We start from the raw sequence: 27694 nt of genomic DNA, 5'->3' as shown, positions 1-27694 counted from the left end.
ATTTACAGTACCTCATTCACAAGCGATAAAAACTGACTGCCCACCAAAAGTCTTAACAAGGCAGCCAAAGGGGTCATACACCTGTTGTGGCAGCAGTGCTTTGCTTCACAGCAAACTTCACTTTTTGAGTGGACAGGTAGAGCCAACTGTTAAATTCACAAATTGAAGCCATTGTGACTGCACTGTGATCCGATTTTGTGTCTGTGCCATTCAAAATCGCATTTTAGTCTTAGAGATGCAGTGCATTGCAATAGCATGCTTATGGTTAGTGTTCAGACTCCAAAGTTGTCAGCAAGACCTGGTATACTTGAATGTGAGATGCTTTGAGTTGCTTGTGACCTTGGTTGCTTTGTTTTTTATTTTTTTGTTTGTTTTTAACATCTAAAAAAATAAAAAAGTTTTGGACATGACAGTAGGGAACCTATTTGTTAGCAAAGAATACAGGAATAAACTCAACTAAAAACTGCAACATCGTGTACATATCAAAATTCCAATATTGCGTTTTCAGTAGTTCTAAACTGCCTATCAAACGTTTGTTAGTAACAATCAAATGCCTGTGTACAAAAGGCCTAATGCTGAGATTCATTTCAAAAGGAAACAATTGCAGAAAACTAAAATCAAGACTAAAATGAGAAATGTATTCTAAAGCCTCCTTGTGCATATTAGGGGCATACAATATGAGATTCTGGCTTTTTTTCTGTGCTTGGGAAGCCAAGGTGTTCCGAACACCCTTCCATAGAGGTGTTGTTAACAGCCAGCCATAGACTGGTGACTTGTGCTGCTTCTCCCTCTTCCACTCTGAGCTTTGATTTTACAGGGGATTATAGAAAAACCCCCACCTTTTTCTCTGTGCAGATCTTTCGGAGGTTGCCCAGAACGATTCACAGTGCAGGCACTGACTGACCAGAATCGTTCTGGTCCATCCCAGAAGGCCCTGCACAGAGAAGAGCAAGGATTTCAGATCCTTGGACCTGCTGCATGGGCACTGAGAGCTCAGCATCTCTGGAAAAGGTAAGTACAACAGAGACCAGGAGAGGTGGTGAGCAAGGTATACTGTGTTCCTTTCCTTTTTTTCTGTAAAGGTGAGCTAATATTTTAAGCTTTAACAAGTGTTGAATTAAGATGTAAGCCAGAAAGCTTCCATTTTGGTGCTGAGCATAAGAACAGGGCCTTTGTCTAGCCCTGCAAAGCAGAACTTTGAGACTGTTTTAGGTATTAAGCTGACATGACTAACCACATGCATTTATAATTCCAAACTTTATAAACGACATTTCTAAAACATTAACATGCATTGAAGTATAATTTACGTATTGTTGAGCCCTTTAAAAAGCATCAATATCTAATGTATATAAGCTTTTTGAATCCACAGTACCTATACTGCTATATCTACTAGGAAGACACCTAATAGATTGGTCTGTGCCGATACTCAAATCACTAAATAATGTCATATTCTTGTAACCTGTCTCTGCTTCTGCCCTAGCTGTCGATCTCAGAATCTAGTTCTATAAAAGGGGTCTGCTCCCCATAACATGCTTTAATTAATACCAGCAAGCACTGAGAGGGGACCACTGGAACACTCTGCAACCTATCAAACAGCAGCTGGCCTCCACTCAAACTGACAGTTATATTAAACCCTGGAATTTTAGGCAATAAAAAGTAAATGAACTGTTATTTTTGCCATCCTGCTGAAATAAACAGAGCTTAGGACTCCATCCATATGTCAGTGGGAGGGGGGAGCCAAATGTGAGAGACCCACAGAGCAGGGCTTGTATACTAACCTCCATCCACAGCTGTGTATGTGTGCATTGACTCAGCCAATCCACTTGCACTGTACAACTCAAGTTTCCTTTCTACGACCAGCATATTCTGCTATATTTTTGATTTGTCCTGTAGTTCCATTTTAAAAGCATTGCTATTATTGATGCCTTAAGGAATATATTATATAAGTGAGTGAGAAGACTGTGAAGTTTCATTAATACTAAATACATCTAGCCTAAAAAATGCTTGGAAAATAACAAAACAAATTGTAAATAGATGGTGAATTAAAAACCATTTTAAGAGATAAGATCTACGTGTGTGTGTGAAAGGGAAAGACTTTTTAATGTTTTTTTTAAAAAGGCGATATACTGTGTATATACTATTAGAGAATAATATACTAATAAAGGGTGAATCCGGTAAATATCATTAGATTTAGAGATCACATTTTTTTTATTTAAAAAAAAAAACAATCAGTCTTCCTTCAACAAAAAAAAAAATGTTAAATTTTTTTTTTTTTAGGGGGCACCCCACTTTAAAATTAAAGTCAGCAGCTACAAATACTGCAGCTGCTGACTTTTAATAATCGGACACTTACCTGTCCCAGGGTCCAGCGATGAGGGGGAATGAAACCCCCTCTCCTTCACAGCCAGGCTCCCACCGCGCATGCGCGAGCGCCGTCGTGATACGCCGCACAGTCATCTGGGACATGTGACAGGTCCCAGGTGACTGTGCGGCGCGAGCGGAAGTGATGTCACCAGCTCAGGCAATGAAGAAGGCAGACTGAGGGACCCCCTAGGAACAGGCATTTAGAGGGGAGTAAAAAATTTTTTTTTTTTTTACAATAATTTTTTATTTTTATTTTTTTAAGAATTTTAAACTATCTATTTTTGATTTTTTGGTGGCAACACCACTTTAAGACCGTTTGTTCAATTTTCTAATCATTAGCGGGGTCAAATCGACCATTTTCAACCACAGTGATGGGAAAATTTGGAAATAATAGAAAACCTCTTGGTCATACGAATTTTCAGACCGTGTATGTGGTTTTTGTTCAGAAATGACATTTGTTTTAATAACATAATGTTAAAAACATGTGACATTTTCAAACAACATTCTTTCATTCAGCGAATGTACAAAGATTTTTCATCTGAATATTCTTGTCTGAAAATTGATTCGTGTGGCCAGCATAAGGCTTGGTACATACCTCTTTTGATCTGTTTCTGCAGTGCTTTTTGCTGTGCGTTTTTTTACATTTGCGCACATGCTTTTTGCTGCGATTTGCTTTTTTGCATTTGGGCAAATTAAACACAAATTGCTGCAAAAAACACATTACTTGCTTTCCTGCAGTTTCTCCATTGAAGTATATTGAACCAAAAAAGTTAAGTTTTGCGTTTTAAAAAAAGTCCCCTTTACAAATACGCAGCAGCTGAAAAAGCATAGATGTGAACTTTTTTCATAGGAAACCATGTAAATGAACTGTAGTGCGTTAATGCAAAAACCACATAGATGTGAACCAGGTCTAAGATGTTTAGTAACCTAATGGGGTTCAAAAAGCTAAAATTAGCCCCTTTATAGTACAAAAAAAGCAGATAATCACTACTGTAAGGGATTTCTTTTTTTACTGTGGAACTGTGAAAGCAATATTTACAGTAGCGATTATTTTCTCTTTGTACTACAAGCTCATTTTAGTTTTTTAGTTTTTTTTTTTAACCCCATTATGTTACTGGCCAATCGATTATGAAGATAGTAATCGATTAATTTCATAGTCGATTAGTTGTTTCAGCCCTAATTTAGATGAGCGTTTAACCCTCCCTTTCCTCTTTTCCTCTGAAGCCTGATCCACATTGGGATCGCTACTCATAGGCAGTGAGGAAGGGATGACGCCTCTTCACTGGGCCTGTTTTAACCCTATTTATGCAGGCAAGTGTGCTGTAACCGTGCGTATTGCACGTGGTTGCAGGACATTTGTGACACTTCCCTATTTGCTTTAGTGTGTCCCTCACTCATCTCTACATGTCTGGTACACTTTACCACAGGCGCAAAGTATCGTGACCACGGTATGTAATCAAATCTGTCCGCTGCTTATTACAGCTTAAGGGGGAGGGGGGCTGTTGGTGGGCGCCAACAACACAGCTCAGACGCTTGTTTTTGCCACCCCTTACTGCACACCTAAATGAATAGATTTTTATACAGACATGAAATGTTGAGTTGGTGATCCCATAATAAATCCCTATGGTTTTCCGACTGCCAAATCCCTTTAAGAACAATGAACGGACAGGGGTTTAATTGCTGCAAAAAAATCACCCTTGTGTCATCAATCTTAGTGTTTCAGGTATCAGTCATGTTTATTGAATCCACCAATATTTCCAGTATTGAATTTAGGTAGTTTAGTTCAAGCATATGACAACAATGAGGCTAAATTTGTGTCGAGAAGCAAGGAAAACGGCAACAAAGCTGCCCATATCTGTTCATCTGGCTTTTTTTTATTTTTGATGAGTAATAAGGACCCTTTTATAATGTTCAGTTTTGATACTCTTTTGTTCAGCTTAAAGTGGATGTAAACCATCTCCTATACCCAGTGAAGTGAACAGCCTCAGATGATACAGAGATTAAACAAATCTCCCTATATAAGTTTTACTAGCATATCTGCTCTCTTCAGCTTTCAGTTTTTTGTTTTTTTTAGAACGTGCACATTGTGTTAGAATTTTTTCTTCCTGTTCCAGCAGTGAGAGCGGAGTCTTGGCATACACTGTGTGTGAGCTGATTGGAGGGAAGGCACATACCCACTCCACATAGCCAGAAGAATGAAGATACTTGTTGTGAATAGACAAGCTCTCTGCTAATCTATTTATAGCACCCTCCCCGACACAAATTCTCAGCTGCTTTTATCTCCAGTGTCTGAGAACTTGTCAGTTGTGCTGATAACAAAAGAACAGAGCAGCAGAAAGACATGGGACTTAGGGCTTTGGAGAGAGATAGGTAAAAACTAATTTAATGAATCGGGTTTACATCCACTTTAACCACTTAACAACCAGCCCATAGCCGAATGACGGCTACAGGGCGGTTGTTTAACTCTGGGAGGCCGTCATATGACGTCCTCCCAGAATTCCGATCTCGCGCGGCCGTTTACCACGTGATCGCTCAGTCAAATGACGGAGTGATCACTTGTAAACAAACCGGCGTCATGTTCCTCCCTCCCCCTCTCTGTACCGAATGGTACAGCGGAGGGGGAAGAGATCGGTGTCAGCAGCGCTGTGGGCTGCATCTGCAGTGCCCACATCGCTGCTCACCAAAATTTAACCCCTCAATTCCCTGCCATTACTCTGCAATACCCTGCAACACTTTGCAATACCCTGCAATACCCTGCAACACTCTGCAATACCCTGCAATACCCTGCAACACTCTGCAATACCCTGCAACACTCTGCAATGCTCTGCAACACCCGCCAATACCCTGCAACACTCTGCAATGCTCTGCAACACCCGCCAATACCCTGCAATGCTCTGCAACGCAATACTCTGCAACGCCATACTCTGAGATACCCAGCCATAGTCGGTGATACCCTGCAATACCCAGCCATAGTCGGTGATACCCTGCAATACCCAGCCATAGTCGGTGATACCCTGCAATACCCAGCCATAGACATCCCTCCCGCCGCCCTCCGGTGCTTCTACCGACTCGCCTATACGATCAAAGCCAGAATCTTTTTTATTTTTATTTTTTCAGGCTTCCCAGCTTAGAGGTGAGATTCGGGGTCTTATTGACCCCATATCTCACTGTAAAGAGGACCTGTCATGCCATATTCCTCTGTAAAGAGGACCTGTCATGCCATATTCCTATTACAAGGGATGTTTACATTCCTTGTAATAGGAATAAAAGTGATCAAAAAATGTATTTGTGGGGAAAAAAAATGTCAAACTAAAATAAAGTAAAATGAACAATAAAAATTTTTTTTTAAAGCGCCCCTGTCCCCATGTGCTCGCATGCAGAAGCGAACGCATACGTAAGTCCCGCCCACATATGAAAATGGTGTTCAAACCACACATGTGAGTTATCGCTGCATTAGAGCGAGAGCAAGAATTCTAGCCCTAGACCTCCTCTGTAACTCAACATATAACCAGTAAAAAAAAATTTAAATCGTCGCCTATGGGGATTTTTAAGTAGCGACGTTTGGCGCCATTCCACGAGCGTGTGCAATTTTGAAGAGAGACATGTTAGGTATCTATTTACTCAGCGTAACTTCATCTTTCACATTATGCAAAAATTGGGCTAACTTTACTGTGGTTTTTTTTTTTTTTTTTTTTTTTTTTTAAGCACAAAACCTGTTTTTTTTTCCAAAAAAAAGCATTCGAAAAATTGCTGCGCAAATACCGTGCGAGATAACGACCACCATTGTATTCTCCAGGGTGTTTGCTAAAAAAACATATATAATGTTTTGGGATTCTATGTAATTTTCTAGCAAATAAATGATGATTTTTACATGTAGGAGAGAAATTTCAGAATTGTCCTGGGTGCTTCAGAACGCCTGAAGGCGCTCCCTGCATGTTGGGCCTCTGTATGTGGCCACACTGTGTAAAAGTCTCACACATGTGGTATCGCCGTACTCGGGAGTAATAGCAGAATGTGTTTTGGGGTGTAATTTGTAGTATGCATATGCTGTGTGTGAGAAATAAACTGATATGACAATTTTGTGAGAAAAAAAAAGTTAAAAATCTTGATTTTGCAAAGAATTGTGGGAAAAAATGACAACTTCAAAAAACTCATCATGCCTCTTACTAAATACCTTGGAATGTCTTCTTTCCAAAAAGGGGTCATTTGAGGGGTATTTGTACTTTTCTGGCATGTTAGGGTCTCAAGAATTGAAATAGGCCGTCAGTCCTTCAGGTGTGATCAATTTTCAGATATTGGCACCATAGCTTGTGGACTCTAAAACTTTCACAAAGACCAAATAATATCCACCAATTTGCACTTATTTTTACCAAAGATATGTAGTAGTATAAATTTTGGCCAAAATTTATGAAGAAAAAAATACTAATCTGCTACATTTTATAACAGAAACAAAGAAAAATTCATTTTTTTACAGAATTTTCTGTATTTTTTCTTTTATAACACAAAAAATAAAAAACGAGCGATTAAATACCACCAAAAGAAAGCTCCATTTGTGTGAAAAAAAGGACAAAAATTTCATATAGGTCCAGTGTTGCATGACTGAGTAATTGTCATTCAAAATGTGAGAGCACCGAAAGCTGAAAATTGGTCTGGTTATTAAGGGTGTTTAAGTGCCCAGTGGTCAAATGGTTAAGGGCTCTTTCACGCTGATCAGTTTTTGATATGTTTTTGTTCAGCTTAACATTGGGTTCACGCCTTTAGTATTTTTGCAGCCCGCATTTGCGTGGCCACGGCAGCTCCACAAAAAAATGGTGCATGCACCTTTTCAAAAACGCAGCCGCAGTCTTTTTGACCATGCAATTTTGCTGCAGTTCCTGAACCCACAAATGCTCTGTTTGCTGAGATGCGTGGGATTGCCCTGTTCATCATGTAAGGGCAGTGCAAATTGGTTGGGTGTGGGAACAGATGCAATACCTGCACACATAGGGCCCTAGCCTAGGTTAACACCGATGTGCTTTTATTTCCCATCATATTTACCTACAATGGAAGATGCTTTTGAAAAACCACACTAAAGATGGAGCATGCAGAACTTTTCAAAGCGCAGTACACCTGCAGTGTGAACGGTTCCATAGGATTTAACCACTTAAGGACCGCCTCCTGCAAAATATACGTCGGCAGAATGGCACGGCTGGGCACGAGCACGTACCGGTACGTTGTTTTAAGTGCCCAGCCGTGGGTCGGGAGCGTGCCGCTGCTGGTGTCCTGCGATCGGTTCACAGAGCTGCAGAAGAAGGAGAGGTCTGTAAACAAACCTCTCCCCGCGCTTCCTACTGAGCGAGCCTGTCACTGATCGTCTCTTCCCTTTTATAGGGAAAGACGATCAGTGACATCACATGTCAGGCCACGTCCCCTACAATAAAAACACATAACGTTATACATAACACCTACACTGCCCCCTAGTGGGTAACTTCTTCACTGCCAGTGTCATTTACACAGGAACCAGTGCATTTAAATAGCACTGATTGCTGTATAAATGACAATGGTCCCAAAAATGTGTCCGCCATAATGTCGCAGTCACAATAAAAATCGCTGATCGCCACCATTACTAGTAAAAAAAAAATAGTATAAAAATGCTATAAAACTATCACTATTTTGTAAATGCTATAACTTTTGCGCAAACCAATTAATAATCGCCAACTGCGATTTTATTTTATTTTTTACCAAAAATATGTAGAAGAATACGTATCGGCCTAAACTGAGGAAAAAAATGTTTTTTTAATATATTTTTGGGGATATTTATTATAGCAAAAAGTAAAAAATATTGAATTTTTTCTTTCAAAATTGTTGCTCTATTTTTGTTTATAGCGCAAAAAATAAAAACCGCAAAGGTGATGAAATAGAACCAAAAGAAAGCTCTATTTATGGGAAAAAAAGGATGCCAATTTTGTTTGGGAGCCACGTCGCATGACCACGCAATTGTCAGTTAAAGCGACGCAGTGCCAAATCGCAAAAAGGTGTCTGGTCCTTTGGCTGCAAATTGGGCTGGGGCTTAAGTGGTTAAAGACGTTTTTCATGCATTAATTTTTTCCCCGCTTTCTAAACCCCAAAATCGTATCAAAAACATATCTGTGTGAAAGGGCCTTACAATTTGTAACCTTTTGGCCATGACGTATTTTAAGTAGAGGAAGAGAATGCATAAAGTTATCAGCTTCCATGATTTATGGTAGAGACAACAGGTTTTGTTTCTCAATATTGAACAGATATACACAAAACTGTTTCAATGGTAGAATTAAACCAAAAGGGAGCAAATAAGATAATTTTATTGTTGGGTTTTACATACACTTTAGATTAGTTAATGTCAAGACTGAGGCTTTCTGCAGAGAGCCCATGATCTATTGTTTCCTTTTCTCCGCATTATGGAATTGCAGAACTGCCTTTGTATAACCTCCCTTGCTAGGTCTGAGCCCAAAGGACTCAGCTGAACTTTGAGTTTCACAAGGTCATCTTGTCACCTGGCAATTGTGTTCATTCAGGGAGAGAGTAGTTCCGTCACCTAGGTGAAAATACATTTGCTATGGAGAGGTGCTCTCAGCTGTTACATGTGAGCTGAATGAAACCTGATCATTGTTGGACCATGTTCTCTCCTTCTGCTTCTATTCAATGTGTCTCTCCTCATTACTTTCTCCTGCCTTCCCTCTTCTCATTCTTTCCCTCTCTCTTGGCCTCTTCCACTCTCCTGCTCCTTGATTGTCTGTTTCTCTGTCTCTCTTCTTGTCACAGTTGTTGTTTTCAGTTTGTTTACTTTACAAGTCTTTTCTGTGTGACTTGGCGTAGCTTTCTGGCACAGGATGTGTGTGACCGGAAGTGTTCAGCCCAAAGCGGGCAGCAAGGGCATCCCGAGGGTTAAAGGCACGGACGTGCAGTATTATCTCCCAGGAGGCCCTGTGCCCCCCACTCCGCATGCATCCGGTGCCTGCTCCCTTCTGATATCTGTCAGACCTGAGGGGCAGAACAGGATCTTTCCTGGGGTTATGTCAAGTTCACTCCTTTTAACTATTAAAACACTATTTAGCTTTCCAGAGTCCACACTGTTCCCATTACCTCACTGGCCAGCCTTCCCACTGTTTATTTCATTCTTCTTTTTTTTTTCCCGCAAGTTTTTGACAGATTTTAGAAGGCTTGAAGATGATGAACACCTCTGACAGGAAAAGATGGGAAGGGGGGAGACTATAATCTACTGATGGAAAAGGGGGGGGGGGGGGTTACATATCGGTGGTACAGAGTGTTCTCTCTGACTGCCATCACACACTAAGTGGCAAGATGTTTTGTGTCAGCGGGCGTTTTCTGGTGCAGAACTTCGGCCAAATGAGACGGCTTAGAGATTTGGCACCTGGATGTTCATCTTTTTTTTTAGTTTTTTTTTTTTTCATGGCTCTTCATCTATGAGCATAAACCTGTCTCCTGCATTCACTAACCCTCATTCTGCCTGCATTTCCAGCTTCATTTGTACAGTCTGAATGAAACGCCACATGTTTATCCAATTTTTTTTTTTATGTTTTTATCCATTTACAATCTTGACCTGAAAACTTTGCTTTGACCTTTAAAATGCAGCTCTGTAAAACCACTTTAATTAGATAACTTGAATAATGGCTTTGTGGTAGTAATGCTTCACTTCATTCCTCAGCTCTGAAAGGGTGCCAGGAGTTTTTCCCAGTTCAAATTAATACCTGCGCTCTCTGCCCTGGATGCCATGCTAGTTGGGTGCAGGCACACCACTGTGTTTTAGTACTGCATGTGTTGAACTCCGGACCTATCCTTCCCAGTGGAAATGGGTACTAGAAGCCTCTTGCAGCAGATGATATCTGCAAACAGCGACATACAATAGGACAGTGATGGTCGAACCTTGGCACCCCAGATGTTTTGGAACTACATTTCCCATGATGCTCCACTACACTGCAGCATGCCAGAGCATCATGGAAAATGTAGTTCCAAAACATCTGGGGTGCCAAGGTTTGCCATCACTGCAATAGGACATCAAAGCCGTTTAGAAACATATATATGATGCCCATCTTCCATTTTTAATGTAAAAGTTTAATGGAAAGTGTTGCTTATTCACTTATTTTCAATGCTAAAGGCTCTACTAACATTAGTGCAAAGAACAATGGTGTGCAATAATCCATCTCAAACTTTTCTGTTGAGGACAGCTGAACAGTGGATGACCACTGATGAATGGTTACCGTGGATTATGTTGCATTTTTAAGGCAGAACTCCATACAAAAATAAATTGTAGTTTTGGGTGGAGTGGGAGCGGCTTGATGAGCCAGTGAGTCTTGCCTATTGGTTTTTGTTTACCCTAAATCAGAGCTCTCCTTTCACTGATTAGCCTTGATGGCTCAGTGTCAAACAAGGATTTCCCTGGTACCCTTTACAGGAATTCATTTTCCTTTTGATAGACCACAAAGGGTTTGAATAAAGTGAGCAAATCTCCTTGCAAATCTCTGAAGTGTTCATTTAGAAATCTAACTGTTCCTAATCCTCCTATATCTAGGCAAAATTATTTTAATGGTGTCTTGATATGCTGTGCTCTTCTCTTCCACAGGCCTGCACTAGATGTCTGGAGTGTGTTGGCGGAGTTCTGTAACTCGTTGACCTGTGTAAACCAGTCCGAGGTGCCTCTTTATAAAGACTCCGATGAAGACCTTTCTCTACTGATACTTGAAGAAGACAGACTACTTTCTGGGTTTGTCCCCCTCCTTGCTGCCCCTCAGGAACCTTGCTATGTTGAGAAAACCTCTGATAAGGTCAGTGCACGGAACTCTGCCCTCCTCCTTTTTTGTCTCACATTGCCTTCTAAGCTCCTCCCTCCATTTTACTTTCTCTCCAAAAATCTTGGGAAGTTTGTTCTGAATGCTGATTCCTGTTAAGACTTTGAGAGTGTTGAGGGAAAACTTTGACCTCTTCACCACTTTCAACTCTAATGAAGATTAAAAAGTCCATATATTCCTTTGGGCTTTATATATGAGGTTAGATACACATGTATGATGACTGCAGTGCTTACTTGCTGTATTGTATGTATTTGTGACTTAAGTGTGTCCTATAGATGAGGCTGTACACATTCTGGCATGCAGAATGTCCCATCATTTCCTTACTTGTTTGAATAAAGCAGCTTACATTGGCAGCATTCTCACTTTGCTCCAAATGGTTTGCATCATGCCTACCCCCTCCCCTCCGCTCACCCTCTTCATCCACCACAGAATTCTCCTCCAGGATATCTGCCAGGGCTCTTTTTTTTGTCCTTTCTTTTTTTTTTTTTTTGAGTAAAGTGATAAATAGCTGACTAGAGAGAAGCAGAAACTGTGTGTGAACTCACAGAAAGATTTTTTTTCTTATCCACTTATTCCCTTATGTGTTGCGGCTGCTTGAATCTACTGCTTTGCTACAGCGGTCAGGATTACTAGGTTGGCTTGAGCTGGCACTTTAAAGATGATCAAATACTGAAGTAACTTTTCTTTTCAAACACATGCTGATAGAACATCCGCCATAATCGCTATGAATTTTCTTATCCGTGTGTATGTGCTCTGAGCAAGCCCCTGGGGCGTGATGGCCATCTTATGTAAAAAATGTAAACTGATGCCAATTTTTGTGTCAATGGTTGAAATACATACATGTGAACTGTTTTAATTGATAAAGGATTTGTAAATCTGTCTTTAACACTCCCTCCATTGGCTGCCACTCGCCCAACGTATTAAATTCAAAATACCAACAATAAGTTACAAAGCCATCCACAACTCTGCCCCAGTTACATCACTAGCCTAGTCTCAAAATACCAACCTAATCGCCCTCTTTGTTCCTCCCTATACCTCCTGCTCTCTAGCTCCCTCATCTCCTCCTCCTCCTCATATCCGCCTCCAGGACTTCCCTGGAGCCTCGCCCATCCTCTGGAATTTGCTACCCCAATCTGTCAGAATGTTTCCACATTTATCCACTTTTAGGCGATCACTAAAAACCTTCCTCTTCAGAGAAGCCTATCCTGCCTCCATCTAACAACTGCACTATTTTCTCCATTAGCTCATCCCCCACAGCTATCACCCTATTGTTTAACTTGACCCTCCCTCCTATATTGTAAGCTCTAACTAGCAGGGCTCTCTGATTCCCCCTGTATTGAATAGAATTGAATTGTACTGTCTGCCCTAATGTTGTAGAGTGCTGCGTAAACTGTCTGAGCTATATAAATCCTGTATAATAAAAACGCCAGAACCCTTCCCAGGCAGCACAGTCATGTTCTTAATTTTTCTGCAGACTATACTGCAGGTAAATAATAATCTTACATCCTGTAATTGGACAGTGAAGGAACAGCAGTACATTGATGAGGTCAACCTTCCCTTAAAGAATATGTTAATCCAACATTTTATATTACTGATATGTGCCTGTTTTTTTTTTTTTTTTTTGTTATAGGTATACACGTTTTGCCTTTCATTTCTGTTTTAATCTTAATGGGTTGCTTTACAAGGTACTTGTACATACTTTAAGCGTACCTGTGCAAAGCTATAAAGCCCTGATTTCACCTCAAGCCTGAATGGTGCTGTGTACAAGATTAAACTAAAATGCCAGTACCTACAGTGGTTAAAATGGATGTAAACCCGATTCATGAAATTTGAGCTGGGCACATATATCTGCAGTGGTTTTTTTTGTCTCTCTTCAAAGCACTGTGTCCTGTAGCTTTCTCTTGCTCCATAGCTCTGTTATCAGCCTGAGAACTTCTCACGCCTTCTCTGAGATGGGCGAGAGAACTGTGTATCGGGGGAGGTTGCTATAAATACAAGAGCTGTGCACGTTCCTTTCTTCCTTTGCCTATGAGGAGAGGGGGTGTGTGCCTTTCCTCTAATCGGCAGTATTGGCTGTATGCCAATAATCCACTTCCAGTGCTAACCGGGAAGAGAAAAACTTTAACACAAAGAGCACTTTCTAAACAATATATACAGTTGAAGACAGCAGATATAAATGTAATACTTGTATGGGGATATTTGTTTTATCTCTGTGTATCATCTGAGGCTGTTCACTTCACTGGGTATACGTGAGGGTTTACATCCACTTTAAAAAATACTTACTGGTAACTGTGTTTTACAGGAGTCTTTCAGAACAGCACTTGAGTGCATAGCTCCACCCACAGTTAACAGGAAACACTTTAGCTCAATTCTTTAAAAGGAGGATCCTCCACATCGCTCATCAGTTTAGACAGAACCTCTAGCAATGCTGAAAAACATAACATAACACAGCAACAAATGGGGCTGTCCTAACACTCCTCGAAACAGTTACCAGCAAATATAACCATATTTTTTTCAAATGGTCTTTTAGGACAGCACCTGAAAGGATAATAGGGAACTTACCAGTTTGACGTAGGGACAACACCTTGAAGGACCCTACTGCCAAAAGACTTCTCTGTGGCTAATACAAGATCTGGTCTGTAGCGCTGGATTAATATTATAAGCTTTGATCACATAACTGCGTTACAAATTTAATGCAGACTCTGGCACCAGCTCTTTCCTCCCAAGTGGTTTCCATAGTTCTAGTGGAATGAGGAAAAACCCTCACTGAAAAATACAAAGTCATGTTCTCTCTAATACCAAATCTTTGCCATATGGATATGGAATTGCTGTGACCTTTCTTGGTACCTTATAAACAAGACCAACAAGGAATTACTTTCTGAGCTCTGAAGTTGCCCCAAAATAAAACCGCACACATCCTCTTAGATCGTGTGGGAAAACCGTCCTCTTCGCTGCAAGCTGGATTGGGACAGAGAAGGACAATGTTCTGGGTGTGATGGTAAACAAAGCTTTTTTGACAGAAAAAACAGGATCAGTCCTCAGAACGGTCTTCAGAACAAAGATCAGCAAAAAAGGTTCCCTGTTGACCATGGCTAAGGTCCTTGCCACCAAAAGTGCAGTTTTGTGGGTAAAATGCCTTCACAGAATTCAAAGGGAAATTTTGTAAGGCCTTCAAAACTAACAAGGTCCCATTTGGCCTAGCTCTGGCTGATGCCCTTTAAAAAATAAATGCATCTCTGGCTAAAGTCTTCTCCATAAATACACTCATGGCTCCCTCTTACACTATAAGGGTACTGATGGTTAAGTCCTTGTCAGTTCCATCCTGAATACCAGTCAACACAAAGTTGTCAAAGAATTTAAGACTCTGTATACTTGCTGTATATCGCCCTTATTACTTTCTTGTGACTCCACAACAAATTGAACACAAGAACTTTTTTCCTTTTTTTTTTTTTTTTTTTTTTTTTTTTCTTTTTTCTTTTTTCCCTTTATATTGTTACGTGCTGCACAAACGGTTGGTGCTATATAAATCCTGTATAATAATGAAAAAAAAACTTGATCTGTAGATGGCAAAGTGGACCCTAGAGAAGTTAATTTTCTCTGAGTGGTATAGTCGAAAAAGTGCACAGAGACACAAAGGAGCATTGAAAAAAAGATGATTACTTGGGCCAAAAGGGACCTGTTGGTATGGAATGTGCTTTCTATCTTTAGCTTCTATGGAACTAATAGAATGAACATAAATATTGGGGGGGGGGGGGGCACAACACAACTTGAATTGCCATGGAATGGCTAAGCCATTGGTTTCCAAGGCTGTAGTAACTTTTGTTTAGGAAAAAGAATATGGAAAATTTAATTAAATTTTTTTCTCCTGGTTGGTGACTCAAACCTCACCTGTCCGTAGTTCTTCCTGGGGTACTGCTGTCCCGGATGCCGGATTCCGTTTTAACCATCTCAGAACAAGGGTTTCATTTGACAATTTCTGCCACTGTTGTGTGTTTGACCAGGTCAACGTCCATAGCAACCACTGTGGCAGGTTGTCTGCATTACCCCATCACCAGAGGAATCTATTTTACTCGCTGCTAAGCTTTATTTGAGAATCAAGAGATTTGGATGGTTGAACCCACACTTGAGGAATACAGTGGCATGAAGGGAGCAGGTGAAATGTTGCCCACTGTAGAGTCAACAAGCACTGACAAAGCTAATCTCAAAGTCAGAACTTAATTACATTGAAGCAACTGCATTGCTGATTATAGCTTTACAATCTTTGGGAGAAAAATCTTTTGCAAGATGGAATTGATGGTGTAACCCAGAAAAAGAATGGCTTGAGAGGGAGCGATTAGACTATTGAAATTATAGAGGCCAGTATAAGTTCTCCAGAAATTTTCAACTGGCAACCCTGTCCAACAAGCCCCTGGATGAATATATAAGTAATTAGGTTTTTCTATCGTGAAGAAAAGCCTCCAAACACCTCTCATTTGCAGGCCTCCAAGCCATCCTCACATTGGCATAACCCCGTCGTGGAGTCTGAGAGCTTTCTTTGAAGGAAGAAACTCCACTGTAGTTATACCATAGAATGTCCAAACAGAAGATAAAACATACTCAAGGCATACTGAGGCTGCCCTGCTCACTACAGGGGTCTATTGTACCCAAAGATTGCTGCAGGAGGGTAGAATGATCCAGGTAGTGCAGGCTCTCCCTGAGCACAGAAGGGTAGAGGGCCCTGGAGAGTGCTTGGGAGGTCTGAAGGGGGCTTGAGAACTGCACAACAGGCTGGATGCACCAGGCAGACCAGTTTTGCAAGTAAAAAGTTAAGAGGAGCTATACCATTCCAGCTCCACATACTGAGAAAACATAACCCCCCTCAGTTCTTTTGCAGTGCTCCTGCCATGCTGGGAGAAATCTTAAAGGCCCTTACGCACGATACAAAAATTGAAAGTAAAATTTCCTCCGAACGATCTGCCGATTTTCATATTGTTAGTATGGTGCTTTTGACAGCTGATTTCATTTTTTTGTCAGACAAAAGCTGTATGTGCTGACTATAACATTTTTGTCGTATGTGAACGTAACGTCCAATTTTCATTATTGGTATGGTTTTCCTGCGAAAAAAATCGTAAGAGCAAGACTATGCATGCTCAGAAACGAAAGAATACATATACAAAACCAGTCAACACATTACGTGACTTCTGAAGTTGTATTCTGTTGTACGAGAATTTTCATATGGTGAGTAACCTCTTCACTTTCGACATGAGACTAGCATGCAACAAAAAACGGACTAACGGTCATCTGGAAATCTAATTGTGTGCACGACGCATTAAACTGACAAGCCAACTAGAGGTGTGTGTCTGCACTTTCAGAAGATGTCCTGAAAGACGGTTTAGAAAAAATTATTTTGGTAGAAAGTGAAATGGATATTTTGATAATAGGCAACTCCTATCCTCATATTGATTAGTGGTTCCAAATTAATAACTACTGCAGTAGGGAACAGACACAAAAGATACGCTCAGCATCTTTCCAAATAACCGTTCTCCTTTATTATGACGCATTTGAAGGCTTTTATACACATGATTACGTAGGTATCACATTAATATTACAATTGTACATTTATGGTAACAAGGGGCGTTACATAGGCAGGCTTATTCTAATCAGAACTCGAAAGAATGCAAAACATGTACTGAAAACATTATTAGTGCCGTGTGCACAGTGAGGGCATTGTGCAATACACATAAAATAGAATACAATTATATACAGAACCTACAAATTTCCATTACAGTCTCCTCTCTTTTGATCAATATTTTGATCACTAACCATACCTGCTATCACCTTTAACCTGGAACCTCCACACGCTTAGGTGGAGGTAGTCCTGGCCAAAGAGGCAAAAACTCCATTGTGGAGAAAATAATAGCTGAGCAGCTTTTTTCATTACAAAACGACTTTTCACTGTGAAAAACAAATACATATTTACAGAGTACTGGCTGTACACTCCTGTGGCCAGAATGGCCTTCTAGCTTAATTGCTGGTATGCTGACTTATCAGCACATGTAAACACAGATGATTCTACATAAAATGGAGGTACAAAAGACAAATATGACTTCAACATGGCTAAACTACTTTTCAAATATATATATCCCTTACAATTAAAGTAATTGAATCAAAAATTGCCCTAGACTGTGATCGCAAGAAGGAAACAAATCAAACACAGATATCTTTCATTTAGTCATTTTTGCAGTGTCTGGTGTAGATCCAGGTCACTTTTCCTTCAAGTTTTGCAAAACTGTACATGAAATAGATGCTGTATTGAGTCTCCAAACATCTCCTTATATATAAATGTCTCTTAACAATCCACAAGTCAACTGGCTTTAGTTTTAGATCCTTCCAAACTTTTAGGATCTGGAATTGGGGAGAAAACACATAAATGAGTTTGTCAAAAACCTTAAAAAATCAGCAACATTCTCTGTGAGATCCGAATGGAGGACTTCAGCTGCTGAGACAAAATATAAGCAAGTGAGTAACACACTCCCAAACCAAATCCCATAGGGAGAGAGTCCAACATCCCTCTACGGGCTTGATAAAATATAATAAAACATTCAGGCAAACGTTTTCTAGTGTCTTACTCTACTTTGTCCACTACATTGTAGACAGTAGGGGGTGTAAAAATAAAACCTCAAAACTTCTAGTAAGGACTCTCCTATAAAAATGATTTCCTCTGTTACTCTCTGTAGATTCTGCACTCTGTACTTACAAACTACTTCTGATAACACTTTACTGTGGCCTTTGCAGTAGCATTTGCCACTGGACATCCAGAAAACATGTCCATACAAACAAAATACATACTCGTAGGATCCTGACTTGGGCATTTGGATATATCTTTTTGTTATCTCTGGAAGGGATGTTCAGCTTTTGGTAACACCTTTGGTAACAGGTAAAACAAGAAGTGATATGTTATAAAAACAACTGTGGAGAACCCTGGCTCTATCCCATGCTCATTTACTAAGGCAGCCATAACTACTTGTGACTGATGACACGGTCCATGTGTCAAGCTGAAGGGAAAAGAGTGTCTGGCAAACATAAATGATCACCTTTTCCAAAGTCCTGTTTTGTAAGAAGTTGCCCTCTGTGGACCACTTGTGCTTCTCGTTCTGGGGTCCTTAAAGTTGAATTATTAATCCCAGCTATACTGGGCCAGAACTCGGGTGGAATCTGTGAGTTGCACAGACCCAGCAAGTGTCCGGGGCTGTAAATGTAGCATCCTTAGAGTCACCTGGTCTGCTTCCATATGTGAGTTTTACTGTTAGTATGGCTACCTCAGCAAGAACCTGGAAGGCTGAAAACAGCCGATCACATTAACTTGGCATGCTTGATTGCTTTACCTGCTGAAGTAAAAACAAACTTCTGGCCCTTCAAATGGAACCAAAAGCTCTCTATCTTGACTATCTATATAAATATATACTCTTTTTATAGCTCACAGGCTTTTCTAAAACATGGAGCTCTGCTTCTTGAGCTGGGGAAAAAGGATCCAATGACTCTGAATACAGGGTATCCTTCTGGGTGATAAACTTCATCCTCGGTATAAAACCAGGAATAACACTACAAAAAAGTAAATACTCGGGTCTTCAGGGAGTGTGTCCTGCACTGGGCTCACAGCAGCTGATTCCCACGTCATAAATATAACAATAGCTTTTTCCTATCATGCTGTTTGTGTAAGAACTCCAGTTTCATTTTTCAAAAAGACAACTTTTTCCTGGCAATATTATAATAAATGATAAGAATACCCTGCAGTCATGCAGAGATTTCCATAAACCCTAAGTATTCTTCTACTTATACCCACTGCATTATAAGGAAAAGGGGCACATCATTTCACAATCCACACATTCTGCTTTGGATTTCAAAAATAAAAATACATAGAAACAAAAGGACCAACAATATGTATGACGGACCAGAAAGCACTTGGCCATCAAAAACTATAAACCAACTGGCTGCAGGCTGCAGCTATCCTAACAGGGTGTGTGGACTTGATGTGATGGGTCTGTTATATTTAAATGTTATTATTACTCTCACATCATGGACCGCACATCAAGTTATTATCAGACTTTAAGATTTCATTTCTGTAGAAAAACTTCCTTATGTATCCCATTCATCTTGGCTTTGTTAAACATTATTGCAGCTGTATTCAAATTAACAACCTCATCTTAATTTTTTCTCTTTCCACTCAATAAATATAAAATCTTAATCTTAATCTAAACTAATTCCATTTTTACCAATTTCCCCATTAACCTTGATTTCATTTCCAACCAAAGGTTGTCTAAACCAGTTTCAATATATCTATATTTATTAATAAAATTGTTAAACTCATATTAGAAATTAATACTCATATGATAATTTCAATATCACACACTAATATATATGCACAGATAAATGTCCTTAAAGGGGGACATATTACTTCATTTTACTCAATTTCTCTCTTTTTTTTTTTTAATGCACTGTTTCCACTATCACAGGATATTAAATTTGTGTAAGACACGGTTAATTTGTAACCTTCATTTTACCATGTTTGGAAAACAGATTCAAAAATAATTGTGATCACATTGTTTATCATTAGATTCGTTAACCCGGCACATTTTGTTATAAATGTTTTGTCTAAAAAACTGAAATTGGCATGGTGTCCTCCCAGCTTATCACCAACTCTCATGCCAGCTACATTCTTTGAGGAGAGCACAAAGGTGGGGGTCACATCTGCGTACATGACACAAGCGAGCGAACTAAAGGTTCCAGCATTCACAAACATACTCAAATATATCTCTAAAATTGCTTACATTATTCCCATTTGTACACAACACATGCATATCATTCTCTCACTTTCTTTTAACGCTTTTTTAATACTTCCTTGCTTAAACTTCTGCTTTCTTTATTTTGTTCTGATATCCTTTGCATCCAATGTATTGTAATTCCATACTTCACTTACTGTACCTTCTATGATCAGACGGGCAGCCATAGTGCTCATCCCATCTTCCCTCTCTGACAACATACAAAGCATTCTGTTTTAACTCTCATTACTGTTTCTTGACTTTACTAGTTGTAGTGCCTGACCCCAAATTCATCCCACAACTTAACATCAAAAAGTCCCTTTCTGTCTAGTGTTAATGTCACTCTTGATCCATCCTGCTCACATAAATAGCTGTTTCTCTAGCTGTATACTCTGCATGATTCTTTGTCCCTGTGGACTTTGGTGGTAACCCAGTTACCCATTGTGGATCCCTGTCCACTTTAACCATTAATCTAGGGGCTCAGTATAGGCGGAACCACATCTTCGGTTCATATATAGCGCTCCTCTTGCGCTGGGCATTTTTGAGGGTCTCTTACCCATCATTATTCTTTGTCCCTTTCTTAATTTAATGCCCATAATGACTGGCCAGTCTTCTCTACATGTGCCTATACCCTCTTGCCTCTAAACTACTTTATGTAGCAGATGTACTACATTATACTCTGTGAACAGCACTATTCTTCTCTTTCTCTATAACACTCTGATGGACAGTAGACAGTGACAACATAACATATAACCACTAATCAATACAGTTCGATTAAGGGGAGTAAAATAGGTACCCTTTGTCCCGAAAATGCCTTACCGATCAAGGAAGTCTGATAACTCAAATGTAAGCAAAAGGCTTACCTCAGCCGGCTGATTATCAGAAATTCCCGGATCGTCTCAAGCTCCTCGTTTCGGATACTCAGGGTCACCTGATAACCCCTGCTGGGCTGGCTTCGCCACCTGAAATGGATATTTTGATAATAGGCAACTCCTATCCTCATATTGATTAGTGGTTCCAAATTAATAACTACTGCAGTAGGGAACAGACACAAAAGATACGCTCAGCATCTTTCCAAATAACCGTTCTCCTTTATTATGACGCATTTGAAGGCTTTTATACACATGATTACGTAGGTATCACATTAATATTACAATTGTACATTTATGGTAACAAGGGGCGTTACATAGGCAGGCTTATTCTAATCAGAACTCGAAAGAATGCAAAACATGTACTGAAAACATTATTAGTGCCGTGTGCACAGTGAGGGCATTGTGCAATACACATAAAATAGAATACAATTATATACAGAACCTACAAATTTCCATTACAAAAGTGATGTGTGAGGTGTGTGTTTGTTTTTTTTTTTTTTTTTCAGGTTCGCCTCTTGATGTCCATTAAGTGATAATCTGCTCTTACTGTTCACGTTACTGTTTGTTCCATAACCATGCATTGGTTCCAGTGATTTCACAAAGAATTCCATGACACCAAATAACAGAAGCTTGTGCAGCAAGAGGAGGTGGTCACCAGGGTAGTAAATTGTTTTGTGCTAAAGTAAGCTTTAAATGGATGTAAACCCTCACATATACCCAGTGAAGTGATCAGCCTCAGATGATGCACAGAGATGAAACAACTCTCCCTATATACGTTTTACATGTATATCTGCTGTCTTCAAGACCTTTACCTACTGTTTAGAAAGTGCTTGTCCTGTTATATATTTCACTTCCTCTTTCATCTGTAGGAGGAGATCATTGCTAGATACTGTGAGAAAGCTGATTGGAGGGAAGGCACACACCCCTCCCCATACATGCAGAGTGTGCCTGTGAATTGTTTAGCTGGCTGCTAATCTGTTTATAGCAACCTCCTCCAACACACACTTCTATCTCTGGGCCTCAGAGAGCTTGTCAAGATAGCAGGCACCCTAACCACTTAAGCCCTGGACCATTTTGCTGGCCAAAGACCAGACCACCGCTTCGCTTTAACTGACAATTGCGCGGTCGTGCAACGTGGCTCTCAAACCAAATTGACGTCCTTTTTTCCCCACTAATAGAGCTTTCTTTTGGGGGTATTTGATCACCCCTGCGTTTTTTTTTTTTTGCGCTTTAAACAATAGCGACAATTTAAAAAAAAAACACATTATTTTGCGTTAATAAATATCCCCCAAAAATATATTAAAAAAACATTTTTTTTTCTCAGTTTAGGCTGATACGTATTCTTCTACATATTTTTGTCAAAAAATTGCAATAAGCGTTTATTGATTGGTTTGCGCAAAAGTTATAGCGTTTACAAAAAAGGGGATAGTTTATGGCATTTTTAGTAATAATTTTTTTTTTTTTACTAGTAATGGCGGTGATCAGCATTTTTTATCGTGACTGCAGCATTATGGCAGACACATCGGACCCTTTTGACACATTTTTGGGACCATTGTCATTTATTCAGCAATCTATACTATACAAATGCACGGATTCCTGTGTAAATTACACTGGCAGCGAAGGGGTTGACCACTAGGTGGCAGTGTAGGGGTTAACTGTTTCCTCAAGCGTGTTTCTAACTGTGAGGCGGTGTGGCTGTGTGTGACACGTCACTGATCTCCACTCCGATCACAGGGGGCAGAGATCAGTGACACTGTCACTAGGCAGAACGGGGAGATGCTTGTTTACATTAAAGAGGAAGTAAACCCTGATGGGTTTACTTCCTCTTTGATTCCCTGCAAAAGTAAAGCATAATGGACTACTATGCATCGCATAGTAGTCCATTATGTGTCACTTACCTGACACAGGAGCCAGCGAAGTCACCGCTGCCCCCTGTAGCCTGGAGCATCCATCTTCTCGCTGGGTCTCGCTGCTCCGCTGCTGTCATTCGGCTAAGCCACGATGACGTCACTCCTGCGCATGCGCACGGGAGCCGGCACTCACCTCATATCGCGGTTGACAGCGGCACGCTCAGTGCACCTGCACGCCGCTGTCTACGGCGCATGTCTTTCGGTAAATATCTCCTAAACCGTGTAGGTTTAGGAGATATTTCTTGGACCTACAGGTAAGCCTTAATCTAGGCTTACCTGTAGGTCAAAGTTGGTTGTAAGGGTTTACAACTACTTTAACATCTCCCCGTTCTTCCTCCTTGTGAGATGATCGCGGGTATCCCCGCGGCGTTAGAATCCACGGGGCCCGCGATTTGACTCATGGAGGTCTCGACTGGTGGCAAGCATGTGATGGCAGGGCGGCAAATTTAAATAGGATGTACAGCCAACTTACATTGGCGTGCGCCGGTCGGGAAGTGGTTAAAGATGATTGTAAAGCTTCAATTTTTTTTAAATAACAAACATATACTTACCTCAACTGTGCAGTTAGTTTTGCATAGAGTGGTCCCGATCCCCAACTTCTGGGGTCCCTTAGTGGCTCTCGCGTCTCCTCCTCTTATCAGATAACCCCCTAAGAGAAGTGCTCTCCCGGGGGGTTACCTTGCAGGCGCACTCCCGAGTCCATCATTCTGCATCCATAGACGTTGAATGTAGGACTCAACGACGGCGCCCACATCATTGGATTTGATTGACCGCAGCGGGAGCCAATGGCTGCGCTGCTATCAATCTATCCAATTAAGCGCTGAGAACCCTGGGCAGAGGGACAGTGTGTCTCTGCCGTGAGAAATTCCAGGGCTCAGGTAAGTAAAACAGGGGGCTGGGGGACCGGTCACTTATGCATTAAGGTGAAAAAACACAAGGGTTTACAACCCCTTTAAAGTTGTTGCTCCTATTTTTCTTCTGACAACAGAGCCCCCACAGATTATGATAAGAATGTGTGCACAGCAGTCAGTAGCCAGACCTACCTGCTGCATTTGGGATGGTGGTTTAGGAGAGCTTGAGGCAGAAGCTTGCATGGGAATTTCAGGGGCTTGGACAGAAAATATCTGCAGAAAGGATTGTACTAGTGAATGCAACCTATAGTACCTTCAATTCAATATCATGCTTTATTTTTTCTTCCTAAATGGTTAGTTTACGTGTGTCGCAAAGTAGATCTCAAAAATAGTAGGAATTCTCATAAACCTCTTATTTTGGCATGTAGTGCAGGTACCTTTCCAAAGTTTAAAACCAGTTGATCGTGATTTGCATGATTTATTTTATTTTATTTTTTATTTAAAAAAATGCCATGCAATGAAGTGTAAACACATTTCAATCCTTCCCAATGTAGTTAGCATAAATTAGTATTTTTTTTATTTTTTTTTTAATGTAACAGTGTTAGGATTGTTATTTACCATTCGCCAGGACAGCTTCCAACACCCTTCTCCAGTAATACATTATGCGGGAAGGCCTTTGGGAGTGGTTTCCGCCAGGGCCGTCTTTAAGGCAGCGCAAAAGGGGCAGCTGCCCTGGGCCCTGTCATTGTTGTGGGGCCCAAAGCAGCTGTTTCATACTTGTCAACTATCCCAGTTTAAATTCCCTTGTCGCTTGAAGTTTTAGTCCTGTGCTGTGTCCCGATATCTCAGTGTGAAGTGTTGGTACTAATTCTGCCCAGCTCTGCCTTATTGTTGTATACAGATGACTCACCTGCAGACCCTGTCTTTACATGTAAATAACCGGCATTCATATGTAAATAGCGGGAGCATTACTAATAAATAGCTGCGGCCGGCGGCATTGATATCTAAATAAAGGTGGCATTCATATGTGTATCATGCTCCCCTGCAGTGAGGAGATGATGTACTGTAACATCTAGCAACCAATCACTGAACAGTATTACTATACAGTAATTTCTAGCAACCAATTAACAAGCAGAAATCATTTGCTGTAACCTCTAGCAACTAATCAGTGAGCTAATGTGTGCTGCAACCTCTAGCAGCCAGTCATTAAGCAGTAATGATATGCTGTAACCACTGGCAACCAATCGTAATTGCTGCCTGATCTGATACAGTAAACTGATTTTAAGTCTAGCTGCTATTGTATGTCTCAAAGCAGGTAAAAATTGCATGGGGGGCTCCCAAGAAAATTTTTGCCCAGGGTCCAATCAATATTAACCACTTGCCGTCCGCCCTATAACAGAAACACGGCGGCAAAGTGGTTTAAAAATCCTGACCGGACGTCATATGACGTGATCAGGATTTTGGGGCGCGCATCGCGGTGATCGTTGTTGCAGGGTGTCGGTCTGACACCCGGCAACTACAATCTTGGTAAAGAGTCTCCGACGGAGACCCTTTACCACGCGATCAGCCGTGTCCAATCACGGCTGATCACAGTGTAAATAGGAAGATCCGGTGATCGGCTTTTCCTCACTCGCGTCTGTCAGATGCGAGTAGAGGAGAGCTGATCGGCTGCTCCTCTGACAGGGGGGTCTGTGCTGATTGATTATCAGCGCAGCCCCCCCCCCCCTCCGAGGATGCCCACACTGGACCACCAGGGACACCACCAGACCACCAGGGATTGCAGTCAGTGCCCACAGTGGATGCCAAACTGTGCCTACAATAGATGCCAATCAGTGCCCACAATGGGCATCACTGATTGGCATGTATTGTTTGGCACTGATTGGCATCCATCAGTACAGTTAATACAGTACAATGCCGCCTATCCGTGCCGCCTATCCGTGCCCATCCGTGTCACCCATCAGTGCCCATCAGTGTCGCCTATCAGTTCAGCTTTCCTTATGGTCCAATGTCCACATCCATAGGTTACTACTGGTATAACATAGCTTTAATTAAACGGTACTTTGACGGTTTGATGATGTCTCTGCTTATTATAATGTCTAGGTTTGCCATTGCTTTCCTTTCAAGAACCAATGGTCTCTTCATTTCACGTCATCAGAATAAGAGCGCTACCTTGTGCTATACTGATGAATCATTAACACAAAAAAACATAATTATCACCACTATTTTTGCATATTGATCATGGCTATATTCAGTGCGGCCTTAAATTATTCAAATGTGCAAATGAAAGTGCCAAGTGCTGAAAAGATCATCTGTGCAATCCGTGCTTCCTTCTGTGTGCCCTCACTCACCAGAGGTCCAGGACTCGCATGACAGAAGTCATAAACGCTTGAGAGGGTAGACAGTAGACATTCTTCTGGAACTCCCTTGCTACTCCATGATCCAGCGAATGTTGGCAATTGGATCTCTAGTACCTCTGCCTCTTCGAAATCCAGCTTGTACTTGTGATAGCTCTGGGTTCACATGCTGCTGAAGCCTAGCTTGTAGAATTTTCAGCATAACCTTCCTAGTGTATGAGATTAATACGATTGTACAGTAGTTTGAACATTCTTTCGCACGCTGCCTTTCTTTGGTAAACTGACCTCTTCCAGTCCTGTGGCCATTGTTGCGTTTTCCAAATTTGTTGGCATATTGATTGCAGCACTTTAACAGCACAATTTTTTAGGATGTTAAATTGCTCGGCAAGGATACTTTCACTTCTGCTAGCTTTCTTATTAGAAATGCTTTCTAATGCCTACTTGACTTCACTCTCCAGGATATCCGGTTCAAGATCAGTAATGGCATCATCGTGGTTATATGGGACATTCAGATCATTCTTGTATAGTTCTTCTACGCATTCTTGCCATCTCTCCTTTCTTTTCTGCTTCTGTCAGGTCCTTGTCATTTGTCTATTATCGTGCCCATCTTTGAGCAAAACCTTCCCTTGATATCTACAATTTTCTTGAAAAGCTCTCTCCCTTTAACCATGCTGTTGTTTTCCTCTAATTCTTTGCATTGATTAAGCAGGTTTTTTTGTCTAGTCTTGCTATCGTCTGGAAGTCTGCATTCAGTTGGGTAGATTTTCCCTTTTCTCCATTGCCTTTTGCCTTCCTTCTTCATTCAGCTTTTTATATGGCCTCATCAGATAGCCACTTTGCTTTCTTGCATTAATTCTTCTTTGGGATAGTTTTAATTGTTACGTCTTCTACAATGTTACACACTTCCTTCCACAGTTCCTCAGGCACTCTGTCTAAGAGTTAATCCTTTAAATCTGTTTACCTCCACTGAGTATTCACAAGGGATTCGATTTAGAACATATCTGAAAAGTCTAGTGATGATTGCCGCTTTTTTCAATTTAAGCCTGAATTTTGCCATAAGACGCTCATGGTCTGAGCGACAGTCAGTTCCAGGTCTTGTTTTGACCGACCTGTCATCATCTTTGGCTGCAAAATCGAAATCGACCTGTTTTCTGTTTTCACACTCCGGTGATGTCCATGTATAGAGTCGCCTCTTTGGTTTTTGGAAGAGTATTATTACCAGTGTGTTCTGGTGATAAAACTCTATTAGCCTTTGTCCTGCTTCATTTTGTACTCCAAGGCCATATTTACCTGTTATTCCGGATATGCAAGGGGACCCAGTCAGTTGTGCTGGGGTTCAAGGAACATCCTGGTAGGTTAAGACAGCTGACTAACAGCAATAAGCTAAGTAGTTGGCTGCTTCCCCTTTTACTGTCTAGTCATAGGCTGGGGATAGGGAGGAGACCCTTAAGTGTTACTAAACTGCAGCAGAGACAAAAAAAATCAGGTCTCCTGCCCTGCCAGACAGGGCTGTGCTGGGTGGAAGAATCGTATAATTCTCCGAACTGGATGGACAAACCAAATCTTCTGGAAGTTAAATTGGCTTCTATATATGTATTTTATCTCCTGTATTTAGATGTTTGCCTGGAGGCCAGCTTTGTTTGTTTCTTTATTATGCCCGGGTCCATACTCATGCGGTGCAGGATACCACATGTAATTCACACATTCCTGTGTGAATTAC

General features: G+C 40.8%; 1 protein-coding gene across 1 annotated transcript in view; it reads left to right on the top strand.

The window, feature by feature from the left end:
• SMG6 (SMG6 nonsense mediated mRNA decay factor) overlaps positions 1–27694 on the top strand; it is a 479367-nt gene that overhangs the window by 290368 nt on the left and 161305 nt on the right. Inside the window, exon 13 of the mRNA XM_077480585.1 lies at positions 10964–11165. Coding sequence (XP_077336711.1) covers positions 10964–11165 — 202 coding nt within the window. The remainder of the gene's footprint in view (positions 1–10963; positions 11166–27694) is intronic.

This window comes from Lithobates pipiens, unplaced genomic scaffold, assembly GCF_037356315.1.
Source record: "Lithobates pipiens isolate NorthernLeopardFrog02 unplaced genomic scaffold, aLitPip1_a1.2 Scaffold_16, whole genome shotgun sequence".
Taxonomy (NCBI): domain Eukaryota; kingdom Metazoa; phylum Chordata; class Amphibia; order Anura; family Ranidae; genus Lithobates; species Lithobates pipiens.
The sequence above is the reverse complement of the archived record's forward strand: the minus strand, read 5'-3'. Positions and strand labels throughout refer to the sequence as shown.